General features: G+C 39.0%; 1 protein-coding gene across 4 annotated transcripts in view; it reads right to left on the reverse strand.

The window, feature by feature from the left end:
- The window catches only part of MRE11 (MRE11 homolog, double strand break repair nuclease), a 112,419-nt gene that overhangs the window by 41,246 nt on the left and 51,557 nt on the right, over window positions 1-19,616 (reverse strand). For 3 of the 4 annotated variants that reach the window (XM_064365427.1, XM_064365430.1, XM_064365431.1), the window contains 4 exons: window positions 13,487-13,706; window positions 12,092-12,175; window positions 5,645-5,703; window positions 4,307-4,374 (listed from right to left, as the gene is read on the reverse strand). In XM_064365427.1, coding sequence (XP_064221497.1) covers window positions 4,307-4,374; window positions 5,645-5,703; window positions 12,092-12,175; window positions 13,487-13,706 — 431 coding nt within the window. The remainder of the gene's footprint in view (window positions 1-4,306; window positions 4,375-5,644; window positions 5,704-12,091; window positions 12,176-13,486; window positions 13,707-19,616) is intronic. The other variant, XM_064365428.1, reaches the window with a different exon arrangement.

Below are 19,616 nucleotides of genomic sequence, written 5' to 3' on the forward strand. Positions count from 1 at the left end.
AAGGTCTTATCTAGAAAAATAGAATGAGAATCACGAGACCTTACGTCAGAAGTAAACAGAAAAATTCACAGGTCCTTTGCACAAAAGTAAAGGACAGGAGGATTTGTCAGGCAAACTTGAAGAGCAACTAAGGTTCAGAGGCCGCAGATCAGCACATTTATCAAAGTCCACTCTGGTAAGTGGCAGAGCTTCAAGAGTTTAAACTATAAATAAAACACCATCCATAACCTTCAATTACTAAAAAATTCTGTAAAAACAGTCTAAATTATCATTTAGATGCTGTAATTAGAAACCCCAATCTGCCAAGGCTGATTTCTGATTTGTTTCCAAAATGTCAATTTCTAAACGGCCTCTCAAAATTTAAAGGATTCTTATTGCTTGCACAATTGACAGAGAGGTTAATTACTGTACCAAGAAGCAACAACAGAGATGAGTTTGGGGTCAGAATGCCTGGCTTGTCTGACTAGTTGGGTGACCTTAGGTAAGTTACTTAGCCACTGTGCTTCACAATTCATCTGTAAAATGGGGATGATAAACTTATAACTCTATCTATCTCCCGGGGATGCTGTGAGCACCACAGAAGTTAATTCCTATGTAAATTGCTCAGAGCAATGCCTGGCACATAGGAAGTGTCAAACAATGTACCTGTGAGTTATATTACTATTCCATGTCTAAAGGAATTGGCAGACATTTACACAGCTGCAATGCAAACAATCTACTGTGATAACAAAAGGAAACTGTTTTTTCTTTAATATCCTTAAGCATATATCAAAAACAAAAATATCAAAATAGTATTTTGATCCATTTCTGAAAAAAAGAAAAAAAAAAAAAAAACCCTAGGAAGCTAGATTGGATTTGTTTGTGTGTGTTTTAATTCACAAAGACAAGAACAACCAAACAAGGAGTTAGAAAGGGCCATTATTTCCTTCCAAAACCTGAGGTATCCTGAAAATCTTCCAAGAAATCTCATTTTCCCTAAGAGAATCTGAGTTAAGTTTCTATCAGCTGGAACCAAAGGAGTCCTATTTAATACACAAAAATGAGCCTGAGAAATTCAAGTAAATCTTTATGAGCTAAATGAAGTCCCTCCACTACCTACCATAAATATATAAACGGACTTGCACCTGTGCCTATCTTGGTATTGTTTACTCTGTAAAGGCCAGTATGGGCTTCTGCAACTCTGTACTCTCCTGGATTTTTCTCCTGTCTTTCTTGTTTTTTTCTATTCCACCCAAAGGTTGGGTAAGGTTAAAACTGCAGGCTAGGAAAACAAACCCTCTTCCGCTCTGCCTTCTTTTTTAAGGTGATCCCCTCCATCCCAATGGCTTTAAGTACCATCTGCATGCTGTCCAGAGGCAAAACTAAGTATCATTTCAAATCCCTTAACTGAGTTCTGAACTCATACATTCAATTGCCCCATAACCTCCCTTCATTTAAGTTTCTAGGCATCTCCAACGTTTCACGTCTAAAGTGGAACTTTTGATTATATGCCTATCGTCCCCTACAACACATCTGTCCTTTCTTCTTTTATGCCCTTCTCAATATATGGCACAAATCTAAACGCTCAAGCAAGAAGCCAGAGAATCAACATTGATTCCTTATTCTCTCTCACTCCAAACACTTAATCTATCCCCAAGTTTTATGATGTCTACCTTCAAAATACATCCTGCAACCAACTGCTTCCTCCATTTCACCCACCACCAGCCTGTGCAAGCCTCCATCATCTCTCTTACCCGGGTTCCCTACAGCACCTTCCTCTCAGGTAAGCTTGTTTACGCTTGTTCTGCAACCACAGTGATCCTTTGTAAATGTGAATCAGAAGGTGCCACTCCTCTCTTTAAGTCCTTCTGTGGATTCCCACTGCCTTTATAATAATGTTCAAAACCTTTGTCGTGCTTACCTGTTCCTGCAGCATGATTTACCCTGCCTCCCATTTCTATGCTCATCTCAAACCAACTCCTTTCCCCCTACTCTTTAGTCAATGGCTCATAAATAACATTATTAAACTTACTTCTTCAATAGACTGTGAAATGGTTTTGGCTGTGTCCCTACCCAAATCTCAGCTTGAACTGTAGCTCCCATAACACCTAAGTATTGTGGGAGGGACCTAGTGGGAGATAACTGAATCATGGGGCGGTTCCCCCATACTATTCTTGTGGTAGTGAGTAAGTCTCACAAGATTCGATGGCTTTATAAGGGGAAACCTGTTTCACTTGGCTCTTTTTCTCTTTTCTTGTCTGCTGGCACGAGACGTGCCTTTCACCTTCCACCATGACTGTGAGGCCTCCCCAGCTATGTAGAACTCTGAGTCCATTAAACCTCTTTCTTTTGTAACTTGCTTAGTCTCTGTACATCTTTATCAGCAGTGTGAAAACAGACTAATACAGGCTGCATGCACTTGTCCCTCTGCTTTTTCGAAGGCCACGTTTCCCTTCTTAAAATTTCGGCTTAAATGTAGCCTCCTCAGAGGCTTTCCCTGACCATCCTTCAAAGTAGACGCCCATGTCCTGTGGCATTGTTTCTTCTTTCTGCACCAGACAATTTCCTTTAATGCGTCCTAACTGATCTGCTGATCACCAGCTCAAACGTTACCCACCTTCTTTGTAAAACCTTCAATGATCTTTCCCAGGAAGACACTGGCACATCCCTTAGATTTCATTACACCTGAATAAAACATTTATCTTGGTGGATTAGCAGTGCCCTGTAATTAGCATACCACTGAAGTGTAAATTCCTTGAAGGAAGAAATATTTCTTTTATCTTTCTATCCCCAGAACCTAGCATAATGTTTAAAGGATCCAATAAGTGAATGTGGAACTATACTTACACTTGTTTTAACATTAATCTTTAAGTCACATACAGCTTATATTCTCAGTGTGGTCAATATCACAGTCAAAGAACAAAAATTGGCTCCAAGGGATAGAGTGGGGTGAAAAATCATAGCTATTACAATGGTTTTTCGCCCTTTTATACTCAATCCTACTCAACAAAAATTTCATTCTTTAGGTATTTAATTTCTAATGTTAGGGAGAAATTGAATTAAATCTAAGTTAATTAATTTTTCTCCTTGGATAATCAAGAAGTGGCTGAGATCATTAAAAAAAAGGCTTGAGAACATTGATATAAGGCTTTTTCCTCCATCACCCTTCTTTCTGGAGTTCCTGCTCATGCCTTTACTCTCACCTGAGACCACCATAAGTGCTCACACTTATGGGTCTGTAATATAAAATTCCACACCTAATTATGTACTAATTCATTCTCTGATGAACTCAAATATGTTTATTTCTCTTTTCCACTATAATTGAAGTTACCTGAAGGCAGAGACCATATTAAAACATGCACATGCCCCTCAACAGACCTAATGAAATGCTCAAACAGAAAATAAGTACAAAATAAGGCAGCTGATTACTGTGTTAAGTAGAAATTCTCATTAATCGAGCTTTAGTTAAGCAGTGTGCAACCAAAATGTTAAGCGTAAGAGCAAATGGTAATAGTGAATCAAGTGAGGCTTAACAGCAGCAATAGGCAAAAACTCCAAAACACACAGGAAGAACATGCAAGTCCTCTGAAAGCAGAGTGAGTCTATGTGATCTCCTTTGTAGTGTTTAATACAGCACCATGTGTAGTCAAGTATATAAAAATAAGATGATGACAAAAAGCTGAAATCAAATGTTAGCAAAATACAAAAGTATTTTCTGTTAGGAGAGAACATAGTCTCCTGTTAAGAAAAGCACAGAGGCCGAGTGCAGTGGCTCACATCTGTAATCCAAGCACTTTGGGAGGCAGAGGAGGGTGGATCACCTGAACTCAGGAGTTCAAAACCAGCCTGGACAACATGGCAAAACCATGTATCTACCAAAAATACAGAAAATTAGCCAGGTATGGTGTGCACGTCTGTAATCCCAGCTACAAATTTCCCATCCTCAGGAGGCTGAGGTGGGAGAACTGCTTGAGCCCAGGAGGTGGAGGTTGCAGTGAGCCAAGATCGCATTACTGTACTCCAGTCTCGGCGACAGAGTGAGACCCTGTCTCAATAAATAAATAAATAAATAAAAGGAAAGAAAAGTACTAATAAAAGGAAAAAAATTACAGGCGATTTAAATTTTCACTGAAAATCCTTGTACTAATGCTGCATCAACTCTATAAACTAGCCCTTGGTCTGTTTTCATTCCCCTCCATACTTTGCTAGTTGAAAATCAACTAACATAGAAAACTTCCATGGCATAGAAAAATACGTAACTATGGAATTCTGGATAATTTTTAATGTTTTTCAGAAGTTTCTTTTTCCAGAAAATCGCTGCACCTACCTTTGATCTGTCTTTGAAGTGGTAGGAAAAAAGTCTTCTTCCCCATCTGATTCATCTACCTCAATCACCTGGCAAGGAAACAAAGCACCAAACAGTTCTTGTGAGAACAGAATATCTGAATAAAAATGAAAATGAAGAAGTGCATTAAACAATTAAATCTTAGTTATATAGGAGCCACAAAAAAGGAGACAGAAAACTCTAACTATTAAAACTAATACTCAGCCTGACCTCCCTCCAATGTCGCTCTTCATTCACAAACGTTACTTTCTGTTCGCCTCCACCCTGGCCATCCCAGGTGCCTGAGCACCTAAGGGAACACAGATTTGTGAATGACTTGCATAGGCTTATATGCAGACCTTGTGACTTTCCTCTTGGTTTCTGACGAGAGACCATCAGCGTTCCATCTCTAACTTTAAATGAGGTATCAGACCATGTGGGAAATACTAGATATCCTTCTGTTAAATCTGTCCCTTTTAAATACCATTTGTTAGTGTTAAGACCCAATAAAGATATTTCTAACTATTGAGTCTATGATCCAAAATACTATTTCTCTCCATTTTCTGTTATCTTGACATTTGACACATATATTTGCTGTATCTTCATCCAACTGAAGTGCAGATGAGAATGAAGCCAAGGACCAAATACTGAGCAAACAGCTCCTGAGGCTAAGGATGCTGCTCAGTACCCTACAGCGCACAGGACAATCCTTCACAACGAAGAATTATCTGTTCAAAGTGTCAACAGCACCACTGCGGAGAAACCCTGATGTAGAGGGAAGAGTATTGACTTGGGAGTTAAGATACATAGTTTTGAAAGTGAGGTAATAATAGAGGTCAAGCCCACTTTTGACTCTTTTTGGAATCAAAGGAAGAGCAGGAGGCCCAGGCTAAACCTAGGGCAGACCACACGGATCACTGGACTCCAGCCTTTTAGTTCATCTGAAGTCTAGCATCAGCTCTTAAGTCATAGCCAGTATTTTGGGAAGATAAGTAAGAAAAGGAAACCCAGTATAGATAAAGCCTCTATATGCACTGAACTCATCTTCAATATTAGTATTCCATGCACGAGCTCTTTTGGTTCAACACTGTTACCTTTGAAAACATTACTGTATATACAGCATTTATGGATTTCTATAATAATAACCATTATTTAAAAAAAGAGAGCAACCAAGAAAAATATCAAATCCTAGAAACTCTAGAGATAACTGGTAAAGCACCTTCCAGCTTTGATGTTCCGTACTTTTTCTTCTTTTATTTACTTTGTAAATCAAAGAGTTGACAATTCATAATGCAGAAAACATAAATTATTAATACACAACTAGAAAACTTTTTTTCTTACCTCTGAATAATTCTTAGTGCTGACATTTTGGGAAGGCTGCTGTCTTGCAGATTTGAAGGCTAGAATGAAAAAGACGAAACATGCATTACGTTATTCTTAAAACAACTTAGAATAACTTGCATATTTCTTTAGCTAAAGATTTTCTGAATCCTATCTGCAAACTGCATGGTGCCTAATTACAAAACTATTTTTTATATTTTAAAATCTAAAGGGAGACACAATTATAGGTACAAACAACTCAATGCTGTCAGTCTCATTCCCAGCTTATTTGAATACTGTAGTATTTATAAATACACACACACTAAAAAGAAAAATACCTGAAGGATAAAATCTAGTCACCTAACCAACTGAACTACAAGTGTATTGAAGGAAAGACTCCTAATCCCTTATTTCTTGGTTGCTGATGATACCTTTATCCCTGTCGCTACATTAGGAGCCATGGGATTCCAGTGGTTTCTCATTTTCCTCTACCTTGGTAACCATATTTAATACCTAAAAAATATTCCATATGAGAATTCTAGAAAATAGCGTATCTTTTATTCTATGATAAAAATTATTTTGTATCCATACCTTTTTTTCTTTTAAACTTGGTTAGATACTTGAAGTATCTTTCCTTTTCTTTTCCCTTGACATCTAAACTTACAATAAGGCCAGGTGTGGTGGCTCACTCCTGTAATCCCAGCATTTTGGGAGGCTGAGGCAAGTGGATCACTTGAGGTCAGGAGTTCAAGACCAGCCTGGCCAACATGGTGAAACCCAAACTCCACTGAAAACATATATATAAATTAGCTGGGCCAGGTGGCAAGCTCCTGTAGTCCCAGCTACTCAGGAGGCTGAGGCAGGAGAATTGCTTGAACCCAGGAGGCGGAGGTTGCGGTGAGCAGAGATCAGGCCACTGTGCTACAGCCTGGGTGACAAAGCAAAACTCCGTCTCAAAAAAAAAAAAAACCCTTCAATAAATTTCAAACATCTAATTTAGGTTTATTTTCTCCGCCTTACCAGTTTGCTAATATCAAAAATATCTTCCCCGAGATAACTTACAAACTAAATAGGGCAAAGAAAGAATTTAAAAAGTGAAATACTCAAAAAATCCTGCAAAGTCCAAAATTCTCCTAGTCAGAAAACTAACGATTTTTTCTATTCAACCTAAATGTGTTTGCACATATTTCCTATTCTAGGTTCTACCCTCCAACTTGTAACATCTAAGAGCAGAGATGAGAGGCAGGAACGGTGTTCTTATCTGCTCACTCAATTATTGGTTTTACAACCTACTCCACTCTAAAGGCTAGACAGGCATCGAATAAAAAAGCCAGTGACTATGATGGTTTCAAAGAGTATTTCTGTTCAATATTTATTCACTGACTCCTCTAACTCTGAGATCCTAGAAAATAAGACACCTTTGTTTTTATCCCCAGTGGAAGGCAAAAGATGCATGAATGTTTGTGAAATAATTTTAGTTTAGAAACTAAGCAGTATGTTCTGTTAGGAAGACAATATAGTGTGGTGGTTAAAAGCTCTGGTTTTGGAGTTAGACTCATTTTAACTTCTAGCTCAACTATGGCCAAGTTCCTCGGCTTCTTTAAATCTCAATTTCCTCACCTGTAAAACAGTGTTAATACTTCATGCAGAAAACTGTTGAGAGGGTAAGAGGTAGTGTCTAGCAGTTAGAAAGCATTCCAAAACATGTAGCTGTTTGTGGCAGTAAACACAGGAGCAGCAGCGGTACCCACAGTGGTATAAATGAAACGTAAAGGCGGTGGCTTCAGAGGGACTTTTTTATTCACTCTGCTGACTAACGTCAATGGAAAATCTGGGATGTCAACTCTTATTTCCAACTCCTGTGGCTACAATTTCTGCCTTTTCCAATAAAACTGCAGCACAATAATCTCCATGGACCTTGTTATAAGAGAAATTGACCTTTATTTATCTCTTCACTCCTCCATTTATAACAGGGATCTAGAAGTTACAGTCTTGAATTTGTTGCTCTGTCCCAGAGGGATGACAAGTAGAGTTACTACACAACAGGGATTCTATAAGAGACTTAAAAAAAAAAAAAACCACCAAATCCAACCTGATAAAAATGTTTCACAAATGTATACTTAAAAAATCAGTTCATTTTTCAAAAAAGGCCTACCACATGGCCGGGCATGGTGGCTCATGCCTGTAATCCAAGCACTTTGGAGGCCAAGGCGGGCAGATCACCTGAGGTCGGGAGTTCAAGACCAGCCTGACCAACATGGTGAAACCCTGTCTTAAAAAAAGAAAAAAAGAAAGAAAAAAGCCTAGTACTGGAGGTAATCAGTTAAGTGAGCAAAACCAATATATCAAATCAATCAGATAAAAGACAAATTTAGACCAATGATTCACATAACATTCATCTTCATAATCTTATTACAAAACACTACACTAATACCAGCTATCATCTGTTGCATTTTTACCAATTGTTGTGATTAGTAATGTAAATACTTAAGCTCATTTAATATAATTACTCTGAAGTCAGTACAACATTGTCAATTTTATAGCTAAGGGATCTGATGCTTATAGAATAACACCAGTTCGCACTTACTGAGGGCTTAATATGCATAGACTCTGCCCGGTACTTCACATGCATTTTCTTATTAATCCTCAAAATAACACAATGACGTAGACATCCTACAGACGAGAACACTCAATCCTAAAATGGAAAACTTAACGTATTTGCTGGAGGACACACAGCTAGTAAAACTGGGAAGTCAGGATTCAAACCAAGATCTTCCTGACTTTGGAACCACGGTCCTAACCCTTATGCTACACAACCTTCAATTCTCACTCAGTCACTGTCAAGTATTTCACAAGCGTCTGCCCTGTCACGTGCCAGACACGGTGGGTACAGTGATGAGCAGGAACGGTGCAGACACCCTTCTCACATCACTTACAGTGCAAGGGTGCTGAGCCAGCAGTAAAGAGCTGGGGCTGTGGCTGACCCAATGGGCCTGACTCCAGAGCCTGGGTTCTTAACCACCATGCTCTGCTGCAAAAGGCACCATTATAAGATTTTTGCCTACAACATAACTCAGGAAATCTGATGTTTTGTATTTAGTTTATTTACGTAGCCTCTTTTCATGGATGAATACTGTTTCCTGAACAAAATTAGTCAAGGCAATCTGTAAAACTTTTAAGGCACCATAACTGGTCTCCAGTCTCTCGACACAAATAGGTTTATTCTGTGTTGTCAATGGGTAACAGTCATTGCAGACTAGGTTATTCAGACAAAATAATCTCTTATTGTCTTCAAACTCACTTCCGCTGACAACAATCCAAATTAGTATCTCAAACATTAAAAAAAAATTCTCAATGGCACTGAAGAGCTGATCACATAGCAAGGAATTACCAGGCCAAAACTGAAGAAAAGCTAGCACTCAGAGGTAAGCAGAGTCCTTTCCCCAAGTTCGCTTTTCAATAGGGAAAATGTTAACACTGGTTTTTAGAGTTCTGAAGAAAAAAAGAGAGCTACCATAGCCCAAGGCCTGCCCAAAGTGGGAATCCTGATCCATTTCCTCCCTCGTTTAGGTGGGGACCCAATGGCTAAAGAGAGAAGCAGAGGTAAAAGGATTTCATAAGCATGTAACTGAGAACGCCCATTTTTCTTTCTTTTTTGTTTTTTTTGAGACAGAATCTCGTTCTGTCACCAGGCTGGAGTGCAGTGGTATGATCTCGGCTCACTGCAACCTCCACCTCCCAGGTTCAAGCGATTCCCCTGCCTCAGCCTCCCAAGTAGCTGGGACTACAGGTGCATGCCACCACATCTGGCTAATTTTTGTATTTTTAGTAGAGATGGGGTTTCACCTTGTTGGCCAGGATGGTCTCGAACTCCTGACCTAGCGATCTGCATGCTCAGCCTCCCAAAGTGCTGGATTACAGGTATGAGCCACCGCATCTGGCTGAGTACCCCATTTTTCTAAGAGATAGTTCAATTATTTTTTTTCCTCTCTCTTCTTTTCTCATTTCTCCTTTTCCCCCACTTTCTACTTAGTTCTTCAGAAATACAATTATAGTCTTTTACTTCCTCTTTATCAGACACTCCCTACAGGGGGAGTTCATCTGACTATGTGCTTAGAAGCTCCAGGGTGTGACTATCACCCACCAGGGCGTTGCCTCTAGAGACAACAGTGGATTTACAACCCAAAGTCCTGCTATGAAACTCTCTCCCACCTTGAGAATTTTCAGCCACCTTTATAGCCTATTTCTGCCCATGAAGATGCCAATTCAACTCCCTGGTAGATAAGACACCAAACTGGCATGCAGGTTAGATACTGTATGTTCCTTCAACCTTTTTTTTGGAGACAAGAGTCTCACTCTGTCATCCATGCTGGAGTACAATGGCATGATCTTCGCTCACAGCAACCTATGCCTTGAGGGTTCAAGTAATTCTCCCGCCTCCTCAGCCTCCTGAGTAGCTGGGAGTATAGGCACACACTGCCACACTCAACTAACTTTTTGTATTTTTAGTAGAGACAGGGTTTCACTGGGTTGTCTAGGCTGAATTCAAACTTCCTAGCCCAGGTAATCCACCCAACTCGCCCTCCCAATGTGCTGGGATTACAGGCATGAGCCACTGGGCCTAGCCAATCATTTTTTTTTTTAATTGTACTTTAAGTTCTGGGGTACATGTGTAGATCTTGCAGGACTATGGCATAGATACATAGGTGCCATGGTGCTTTGCTGCCTCCATCCCGTTACCTACAGCAGGCATTTCTCCCAACACCAAGCTATCACCTGTCTCCCTGCTTTCAGCTCCCTCTCTTTCTGGGTAGCGGGAAGTTCCATCCTGCAGGTGCTCTTGGTGCTAGTCAAAGCATCTGCTCACATCTGTGCGGACAACCTGCGGCGCAGACTGGAGCTGCTGCTCAGATCTGTGCTAGTAACTCATGGCGCTTTTCAGCCTGGTGGGGCTCTCCTTGTTTGTGGGTTGCAAAGGCCATGGGAGAAGTACAGTATCTAAACTGGAGTACTGGAGGGGAAGAGTTCCTGATCCTCCGTCCAGGTGCACTTCCTGGGTGAGGCAGTGGCCAATCATTTTTTATATTATTTGTTATCTCTTCTGAATGATCATATATAGTTGATAGTCTCCTTGAAATATAATTCCAAAGAGGAGTATGGTATTCTTGGCATGATATGTCCAATTTAGTACACAGGGAGAACTTCTTTGCTGTGCAAGCTTGTCCAACCCACCTCATTTTGTTGTTGTTGTTGTTCTGTTTTGTTTTGTTTTAGGTTTTTAGCAACCTGATGCCATGGTTTTTAGTTTCTGTCACTAGTGATATGAGGAAAGGAGGGATAAGAAAGGGACTTTACTGGCCCAAGCAGAAAGAGAAACTAAGAACCCATGACTGTATTCTCTCCCTTGGACACCCCTGCAAGACTCATTATTTCTATTAATACTGTTTATTTATTTTATACTATTTATTTCTATTAATACTGTTTAAGACATCAATAGCTATGGACAGTTGGGTCTGCCAGCATAACTGTTACTGACCTACGTCTTTTTCACCTCGGTTGCTGTTAAACTCACATACCTCTCACTCTATTTGTGCAGCTGTCCTTTTGGACATAAAGAGAGTTTGTATTTCCCCTGATAAACTTCATCTTCTGGGACTTAGTTCAGCTCCCCAGTGTGTCAAAAATTAATCCTAGCTATAAGATTATAAATATATTTAATAAATTAATATCCATAAATATTATAAAAGCGAGACAATAACCAAAAATAACTAATAGGATAATATAAATAAAATACATATGAATATATTCTAAATGCTAAGTAAAAAAATGTATCACCATTTAACACATACTTTTTGTAAATATGACTAACATTTTAGGGTAATCTCATAATTTATAATATTAAAAATAGTTAAACGGCTCCCCTTAAGTTGAGGCCAATTTTTAGACCATGGAATATATAAAAATTAATTCCAAGAGCCTAGCCATAATTTCGCTTAAATATAGGTCACATGACTTCTCTCTATGGAAAGCAGAGACTGACAGAGCAGCAAGGGGGAAGCAAGGAAACAGCACATGCCGTTCCTCTCTCTTCTGACCACTGTCCATACAGTGACCAACCGATTCACTTTCCTATGTTTCCAGGATCTCTCTGTCAAAGAGAAACAACAGTAACATTTGTCTAAAAGTAAGAAATTATAAAACATAATTGTAAAAGTTTTACTCTCTTCAGTAACTCTAATGCATAGCGAAGATCTTTTTTTGTTTTCAATTTTTTTCTTCAATTTTTTTTTAATTGCATTTTCTGTTTACAATAGCAAAGACGTGGAGCAAAGATCTTTTTAAAAACAATTTATCCTGTGATCCTAATTGCCCTTTTAACTTCCTAATGATGGCAACACAAATAAGGGCTACTAATGGGGATTATCTAACATTGGAATTTATAGATAATCACTTGCAGTCTATACTCACCATCTATAATAGACATATTTCTAGATGCCGACACAGTGGTCTTTGAGTTTCTGCTACGAGTAGAAGTCTCCAGACTAGTGCCTGCTTTCAGAATAATGAACAGTCAATGTACAATCGTATCAGCAGCTAAGGTTTATTTCACACAACACCAAAAGATGAAAGCTAAATAGACTTATGTCAAACAGTTTATCTGTAAAAAGCCAGACATATATATAAGAACAAACACCTAGAGTCTGACCAATTTTCAGAGACTGAAAATTCTTTTAGGCCACATTTTAGTTAATATTTATCCAATTAAAATGTAAGCAAATAGGCCAGGCATGGTGGCTTACCCCTGTAATCTCAGCACTTTGGGAAGCCGAGGCAGGAGGATCACTTGAAGTCAGGAGTTCAAGACCAGCCTGGCCGATATGGTGAAACTCCATCTCTACTAAAAATACAACAATTAACCAGGCATGACGGTGGGCACCTGTAATACCAGCTACTTGGGAGGCTGAAGCAGAACTGCTTGAACCTAGAAGGCAGACGTTGCAGTGAGCTGAGATTGCACCACTGCACTCTAGCCTGGGTGACAAGCAAGACTCCATCTAAAAAAATATAATAAGAAAATAAAAATAAAAATAAAAAATTTTAAGGAAAAATTTTGTAAATGTAATGATAGCGAAAATAATCATCATTAAAAGACAGAGACTTCTCTCCCTGGAGATGTTAAACCAAATTACTATTCATTTCACCAGCTTAAAATTCCTATGGATACATATTTAATAAAAAATTTTTTTAATCCTTAGAGATGAATTGACATAATACGTGAGAAAGTTACTGAATGACCAATTTCTATTGAACTATTCAATGACAACAGTCTCACAGTAAACACAATGATGACAATGTTAATGACTATGTTTAGAAATCAAATTGGAGGCAGTTTTCCTTCTTAAAGTGACTTGATCAAGATATTTGATAAGCATGTGGGTATTTGTATCTTATGATCGTAACAAAAATAATAATTTTATGATCTGAGTTTTCTTCCTGTTGCCAAAGGCTTTTAGCTATTTTCTTTAACAAATTATATTTGCCTATTACTCTGTACGTATGAGAATACATATGACATAAAATGCACACAAAAGGTACTGTGTGACAAACACAGTGAAGCTTTTATAAGGTATGTGTTAAAAACAATTAAAACCCTAAGTGCATGTGGCCATTCAAAATTTATTTAAGTAAAAGGCACATGTGAGAACTGCCTTAAAGACTGTCTTTATATATTACAAAAATAGATTTTTAAAGAACCATGTTTTAGAAATAAAAACTTATAATTCAGTTCTGATGAGATCTAATTCTGCATTTTCCACTCAACTGCCAAGTCTGAATGTGCATACGACTAAACTCAGTGCTTACCTCTTCCTCTTTGAGACACTCCTCTAGATGCTGAATTCTGCCCTCTTCCTCCTCTTCGACCTCTTCCTCGGCCTCTTCCTTTGCTGGCTGCTCCTGAGATGCTATCATCAGAGTCATCAGCCATCTGTTCTGCTAAACCTATACTCATAAGGTCATCAGCACTAAAGGCAGAAGCAGACTCTTCTGACTGAGATCTGAGCGCTCTGGCCCTGTTCATAGCCTAAGAGGGAGAAGAAGGAGAAAGTACACACAAGCAGATAATGCACTATCCTACAAATAATTAATTTAGGTATTGAGATGAACTAATCACACTATAAAAAGATAAAGGAGGCTGGCAAGGTGGTTCACGCCTGTAATCCCAGAACACTGGGAGGCTGAGGCAGGAGGATGCCTTGTGCCCAACAATTCAAGACAAGCCTGGGCAACATGGGGAAACACCGTGTCTACAAACAAAAATACAAAACTTAGCTAGGCATAGTGAAGTGCACCTATAGTCCCTGCTACAAAGGAGGCTGAGGCAGGAGGATCACTTAAGCTGAGGAGACAGAGGCTGCAGTGAGCTATAATCACACCACTCCACTCCAGCCTGGGTGACAGAGAGACAGCCTGTCTCAAAAAATAAAAAAATATATATTTATATATGTGTAAAGGAGAACCTCCCCACCAATCAAATTTAATGCTTATTATCTGTCAGATCAATCTACCATCCGACCTGTAAAATGAGACCCTTTGAAAAGGTTTACCAAGAAAAATAAAATCTCACAGAATTAAAACTTTCAGAACTGGAAGGAATAGTAGCAATCATACCTAATTCAATACCACATTTGACCATAACAGACAGTCATCATTTGAGCTACTTTTGAGAATAGGCTCCTAGTAAATAACAAGGAAAAAAATCACAAAAAAAGCTGTTATCTCTGGGCAGTAAAATTTTAGGGTGCTTCCGTTTTTCGTTCTTGAATATTACAAATTTTCTATCACATGCTTTTTCTAAAAAAATTACTTTCGTAATCAGAAAAAACATGAGCAACAATGTCTTACAAATATATGCTAAAGAGAATTAAGGGCTGGGCACGGTGGCTCACGCCTATAATCCCAGCACTTTGGGAGGCCAAAGTGGGTGGACTGCTTAAGATCAGGAGTTAGAGACCAGCCTGGGCAACATGGCCAGAACTTGTCTCTTAACAAAGTACAAAAATAGAAAAAAGGCTCCAAGAAATATGGGATTATGTGAAAAGACCTAATCTACGTTTGATAGGTGTACCTGAATGTGATGGAGAGAATGAATCCAAGCTGGAAAACACTCTTCAGGAGATTATCCAGAACTTCCCCAACCTAGCAAAGCAGGCCAGCATTCAAGTCCAGGAAACACAGAGAACACCACAGAGATATTCCTCAAGAAGAGCAACCCCAAGGCACATAATTGTCAGTTTCACCAGGGTTCAAATGAAGGAAACAACGCTAAGGGCAGCCAGAGAGAAAGGTCGGGTTACCCACAAAGGGAAGCCCATCAAACTCAGAGCAGACCTCTCGGCAGAAACCCTAAAAGCCAGAAGAAAGTGGGGGCCAATATTAAACATCCTTAAAGAAAGAACTTTCAACCGAGAATTTCGTATCCAGCCAAACTAAGCTTCATAAGCAAAGGAGAAATAAAATCCTTTACGAAAAAGCAATTGCTGAGAGATTTCGTCACCACCAGGCCTGCCTTACAAGAACTCCTGAAAGAAGCACTAAACAGAAAGGAATGACCAGTACCAGGCACTCCAAAAACATACCAAATGGTAAAGAGCATCAACACAATGAAGAATCAGCATCAACTGATGGGCAAAACAGCCAGCTAGCATCATAATGGCAGGATCAAATTCACACATAACAATATTAACCTTAAATGTAAATGGGCTAAATGCCCCAACCAAAAGACACAGACCGGCAAATTGGATAAAAAATCAAAACCCATCGGTGTGCTGTATCCAGGAAACCCATCTCATGTGCAAGGATACACATAGGCTCAAAATAAAGGGATGGAGGAAGATTTACCAAGCAAATGGAGAGCAAAAAAAAGCAGGAGTTGCAATCCTAGTCTCTGATACAATAGACTTTAAACCAACGAAGATCAAAAGAGACAAAGAAGGACATTACATAATGGTAAAAGGATCAATGCAACAAGAAGAGCTAACGATCCTAAATACATACGCACCCAATACAGGAGAACCCAGATACATAAAGCAAGTTCTTAATGACCAACAAAGAGACTTAAACTCCCACAGAATAATAGTGGGAGACTTTAACAACCCATTGTCAGTATTAGACAGATCAACGAGACAGAAAATTAACAAGGATGTCCAGGACTTGAACTCAGATCTGGGCCAAGCAAACTTAATAGACATCTACAGAACTCTCTACCCCAAATCCACAGAATATACATTCTTCTCAGCACCACATCATACCTACTCTAAAACTGACCACATAATTGGAAGTAAATCACTCCTCAGCAAATGCAGAAGAAGGGAAACCGTAACAAACAGTCTCTCAGACCACAGTGCAATCAAGTTAGAACTCAGGATTCAGAAACCAACCCAGAACCGCACAGCTTCATGGAAACTGAACAACTTTCTCTTGAATGTTGACTGGATAAACAATGAAATGAAGGCAGAAATAAAGATGTTCTTCGAAACCAACGAGAACGAAGACACCACATATCAGAATCTCTGGGACACATTTAAAGCAGTGTCTAGAGGAAAATTTATAGAAATAAATGCCCACATGAGAAGTAAGGAGAGATCAAAATCGACACCATGTCATCAAAATTGAAAGAGCTACAGGAACAAGATCAAAAAAACTCAAAACCTAGCAGAAGACAAGAAACAACTAAGATCAGAGCAGAACTGAAGGAGACAGAGACACAAAAACCCTTCGAAAAATTAATAAATCCACGAGTGATTTTTTGAAAAGATCAATGAAATAGAACACTAGCCCGATTAATAAAAAAGAAAAGAGAGAAGAATCAAATAGATGCAATAAAAAACGATTAAGGTGATATCACCACTGATTCCACAGAAATACACACCACCATCAGAGATTACTACGAACAACTCTATGCACATAAATCAGTAAATCTGGAAGAACTGGATAAATTCCTGGACACTTGCACCTTCCCAAGCCTAAATCAGGAAGAAGTCAAAACCCTGAATAGACCAATAACAAGGGCTGAAGTTGAGGCAGCAATTAATAGCCTACCAACCAAAAGAAGCCCAGGTCCTAATGGGTTCACAGTCGAATTCTACCAGACATACAAAGAGGAACTGGTACCATTCCTTCTGAAACTATTCCAAATAATCCAAAAAGAGGGAATCCTTCCCAAATCATTTTATGAGACCAACATCATCCTGATACCAAAACCCGGCAGAGACTCAACAAGAAAAGAAAACTTCAGGCCAATATCCATTATGAACATAGATGCAAAAATCTTCAGTAAAATACTGGCAAGCCGATTGCAACAGCACATTAAAAAGCTTATCCACCACGATCAAGTAGGATTCATCCCGGGGATGCAAGGCTGGTTCCACACACGCAAGTCTATAAACGTAATTCACCACAAAAACAGAACCAAAGACAAAAACCACATGATTATCTCAATAGATAAAGATAAGGGCTTTGACAAAATTCAACAGCCTTTATCCTAAAAACTCTCAACAAACTAGGTATCAATGGAATGTATCTCAAAGTAATAAAAGCTATTTACAAAATCACAGCCAATATCATACTGAATGGGCAAAAACGGAAGCATGCCCTTTGACATCTGGCACTAGACAAGGATGCCCTCTCTCACCACTCCTATTCAATATAGTACTGGAAGTTCTAGCCAGAGCAAGCAGGCAAGAAAAAGAAATAAAGGTTATGGAATTAGGAAAGGAAGAAGTCAAATTGTCTCTGTTTGCAGACGATGTGATTGTATATTTACAAGTCCCCATCATCTCAGCCCAAAATCTCCTTAAACTGATAAGCAACTTTAGCAAAGTCTCAGGATATAAAATCAATGTGCAGAAGAAATCACAAGCATTCCTATACACCAATAACAGACTTAAAGACAGCCAAATCAAGAATGAACTGCCATTCACAATTGCTACAAAGAGAATAAAATACCTAGGAATACAACTAACAAAGGATGTAAAGGATCTCTTCAAGGAGAACTACAAACCACTGCTCAAAGAAATAAGAGAGGACACAAACAGATGGAAAACACTCCATGCTCATGGTTCAGAAGAATCAATATTGTGAAAATGGTCATACTGCCCAAAATAATTTACAAATTCAATGCTATCCCCATCAAGCTACCCATGACCCTCTTCACAGAACTGGAAAAAACCACCTTAAACTTCATATGGAAACAAAAGAGAGTCCACATAGCCAAGTCAATTCTAAGCAAAAAGAACAAAGCTGGAGGCATCAATCTACCTGACTTCAAACTATACTACAAGGATACAGTAATCAAAACAGCATGATACTGGTTCCAAAACAGAGATATAGACCAATGGAACAGAACAGAGGTCTCAGAGGCAATACCACACATCTACGACCATCTGATCTTTGACAAACCTGACAAAAATAAGTAATGGGGAAAGGATTCCCTGTTTAATAAATGGTGTTGGAAAAACTGGCTAGCCATGTGCAGAAAGCAGAAACTGGCACTAAAATTAACTCCAGATGGGTTAAAGACATAAACATAAGACCTAACTCCACAAAAACCCTAGAGAAAACCTAGGCAAAACCACTGACGACATAGGCATAGGCAAAGACTTCATGACTAAAACATCAAAAGCATTGGCAACAAAAGTCAAAATAGACAAATGGGATCTAATTAAACTCCAGAGCTTCTGCACAGCAAAAGAAACAATCATTAGAGTGAACCGGCAACCAACACAATGGGAAAAAATTTTTGCAGCTTACCCATCTGACAAAGGGCTAATATCCAGAATCTACAAAGAACTAAAGCAGATTTACAAGAAAAAAACAAACCCATTCAAAAGTGGGCAAAGGACACGTTTCAAAAGACATTTATGAGGCCAACAAACATATGAAAAAATGCTCATCATCACTGGTCATTAGAGAAATGCAAATCAAAACCACACGGATATACCACCTCACGCAGGTTAGAATGGCGATCATTAAAAAATCTGGAGGCAACAGATGCTGGAGAGGATGTGGGGAAATAGGAACACTTTTACACTGTTGTTGGGATTGTAAATGAGTTCAACCATTGTGGAAGACAGTGTGGCGATTCCTTAAGGACCTAGAAATAGAAATTCCATTTGACCCAGCAATCCCATTACTGGGTATACACCCAAAGGATTATAAATCATTCTATTATAAAGACACATGCACACATATGTTCATAGTGGCACTATTTACAATACCAAAGATGTGGAACCAACCCAAATGCCCACGTATGACAGACTGGACAGGGAAAATACACCATGGAATACTATGCAGCCATAAAAAATGATGAGTTTGTGTTCTTTGTAGGGACATGGATGAATCTGGAAACCATCATTCTCAGCAAACTGACACAAGAACAGAAAATCGAACACTGCATGTTCTCACTCGTAGGTGGGTGTTGAACAGTGAGAACACATGGACACAGCGAGGGGAGCATCACACACTGGGGTCTGTTGGGGGGAAATAGGGGAGAGACAGTGGGGGATGGGGAGGTGGGGAGAGATAACATGGGGAGAAATTCCAGATACAGGTGATGGGGATGGAGGCAGCAAACCACCTTGCCATGTATGTATCTATGCAACAATCCTGCATGTTCTGCACATGTACCCCAGAACCTAAAGTGCAATAAAATATATTTTTTAAAAAAGTTAGGAGAAACAAAATAATGCCTGTCCAAGTATTAGCATGAAGATAAAACCATAGATTAATATATTAATAGATTTCAAATAAAAACACATTATGATAAATAAATCTAATCACTGGGTCTTTGGGACAAAACAATAACATTAATAAAAATCACCACATAAGTTTAAAGAAAGGAAGAAAACACAAATATGCATCATTAGAAATAAGAAGGACAGGCACAGAGGCTCACACCTCTAATCCCAGGACTACAGCTGTAGAGGCTCACACC

This window comes from Aotus nancymaae, unplaced genomic scaffold (assembly GCF_030222135.1).
Source record: "Aotus nancymaae isolate 86718 unplaced genomic scaffold, 86718_ANA_hifiasm-v0.15.2.pri h1tg000059l, whole genome shotgun sequence".
NCBI classification, from domain to species: domain Eukaryota; kingdom Metazoa; phylum Chordata; class Mammalia; order Primates; family Aotidae; genus Aotus; species Aotus nancymaae.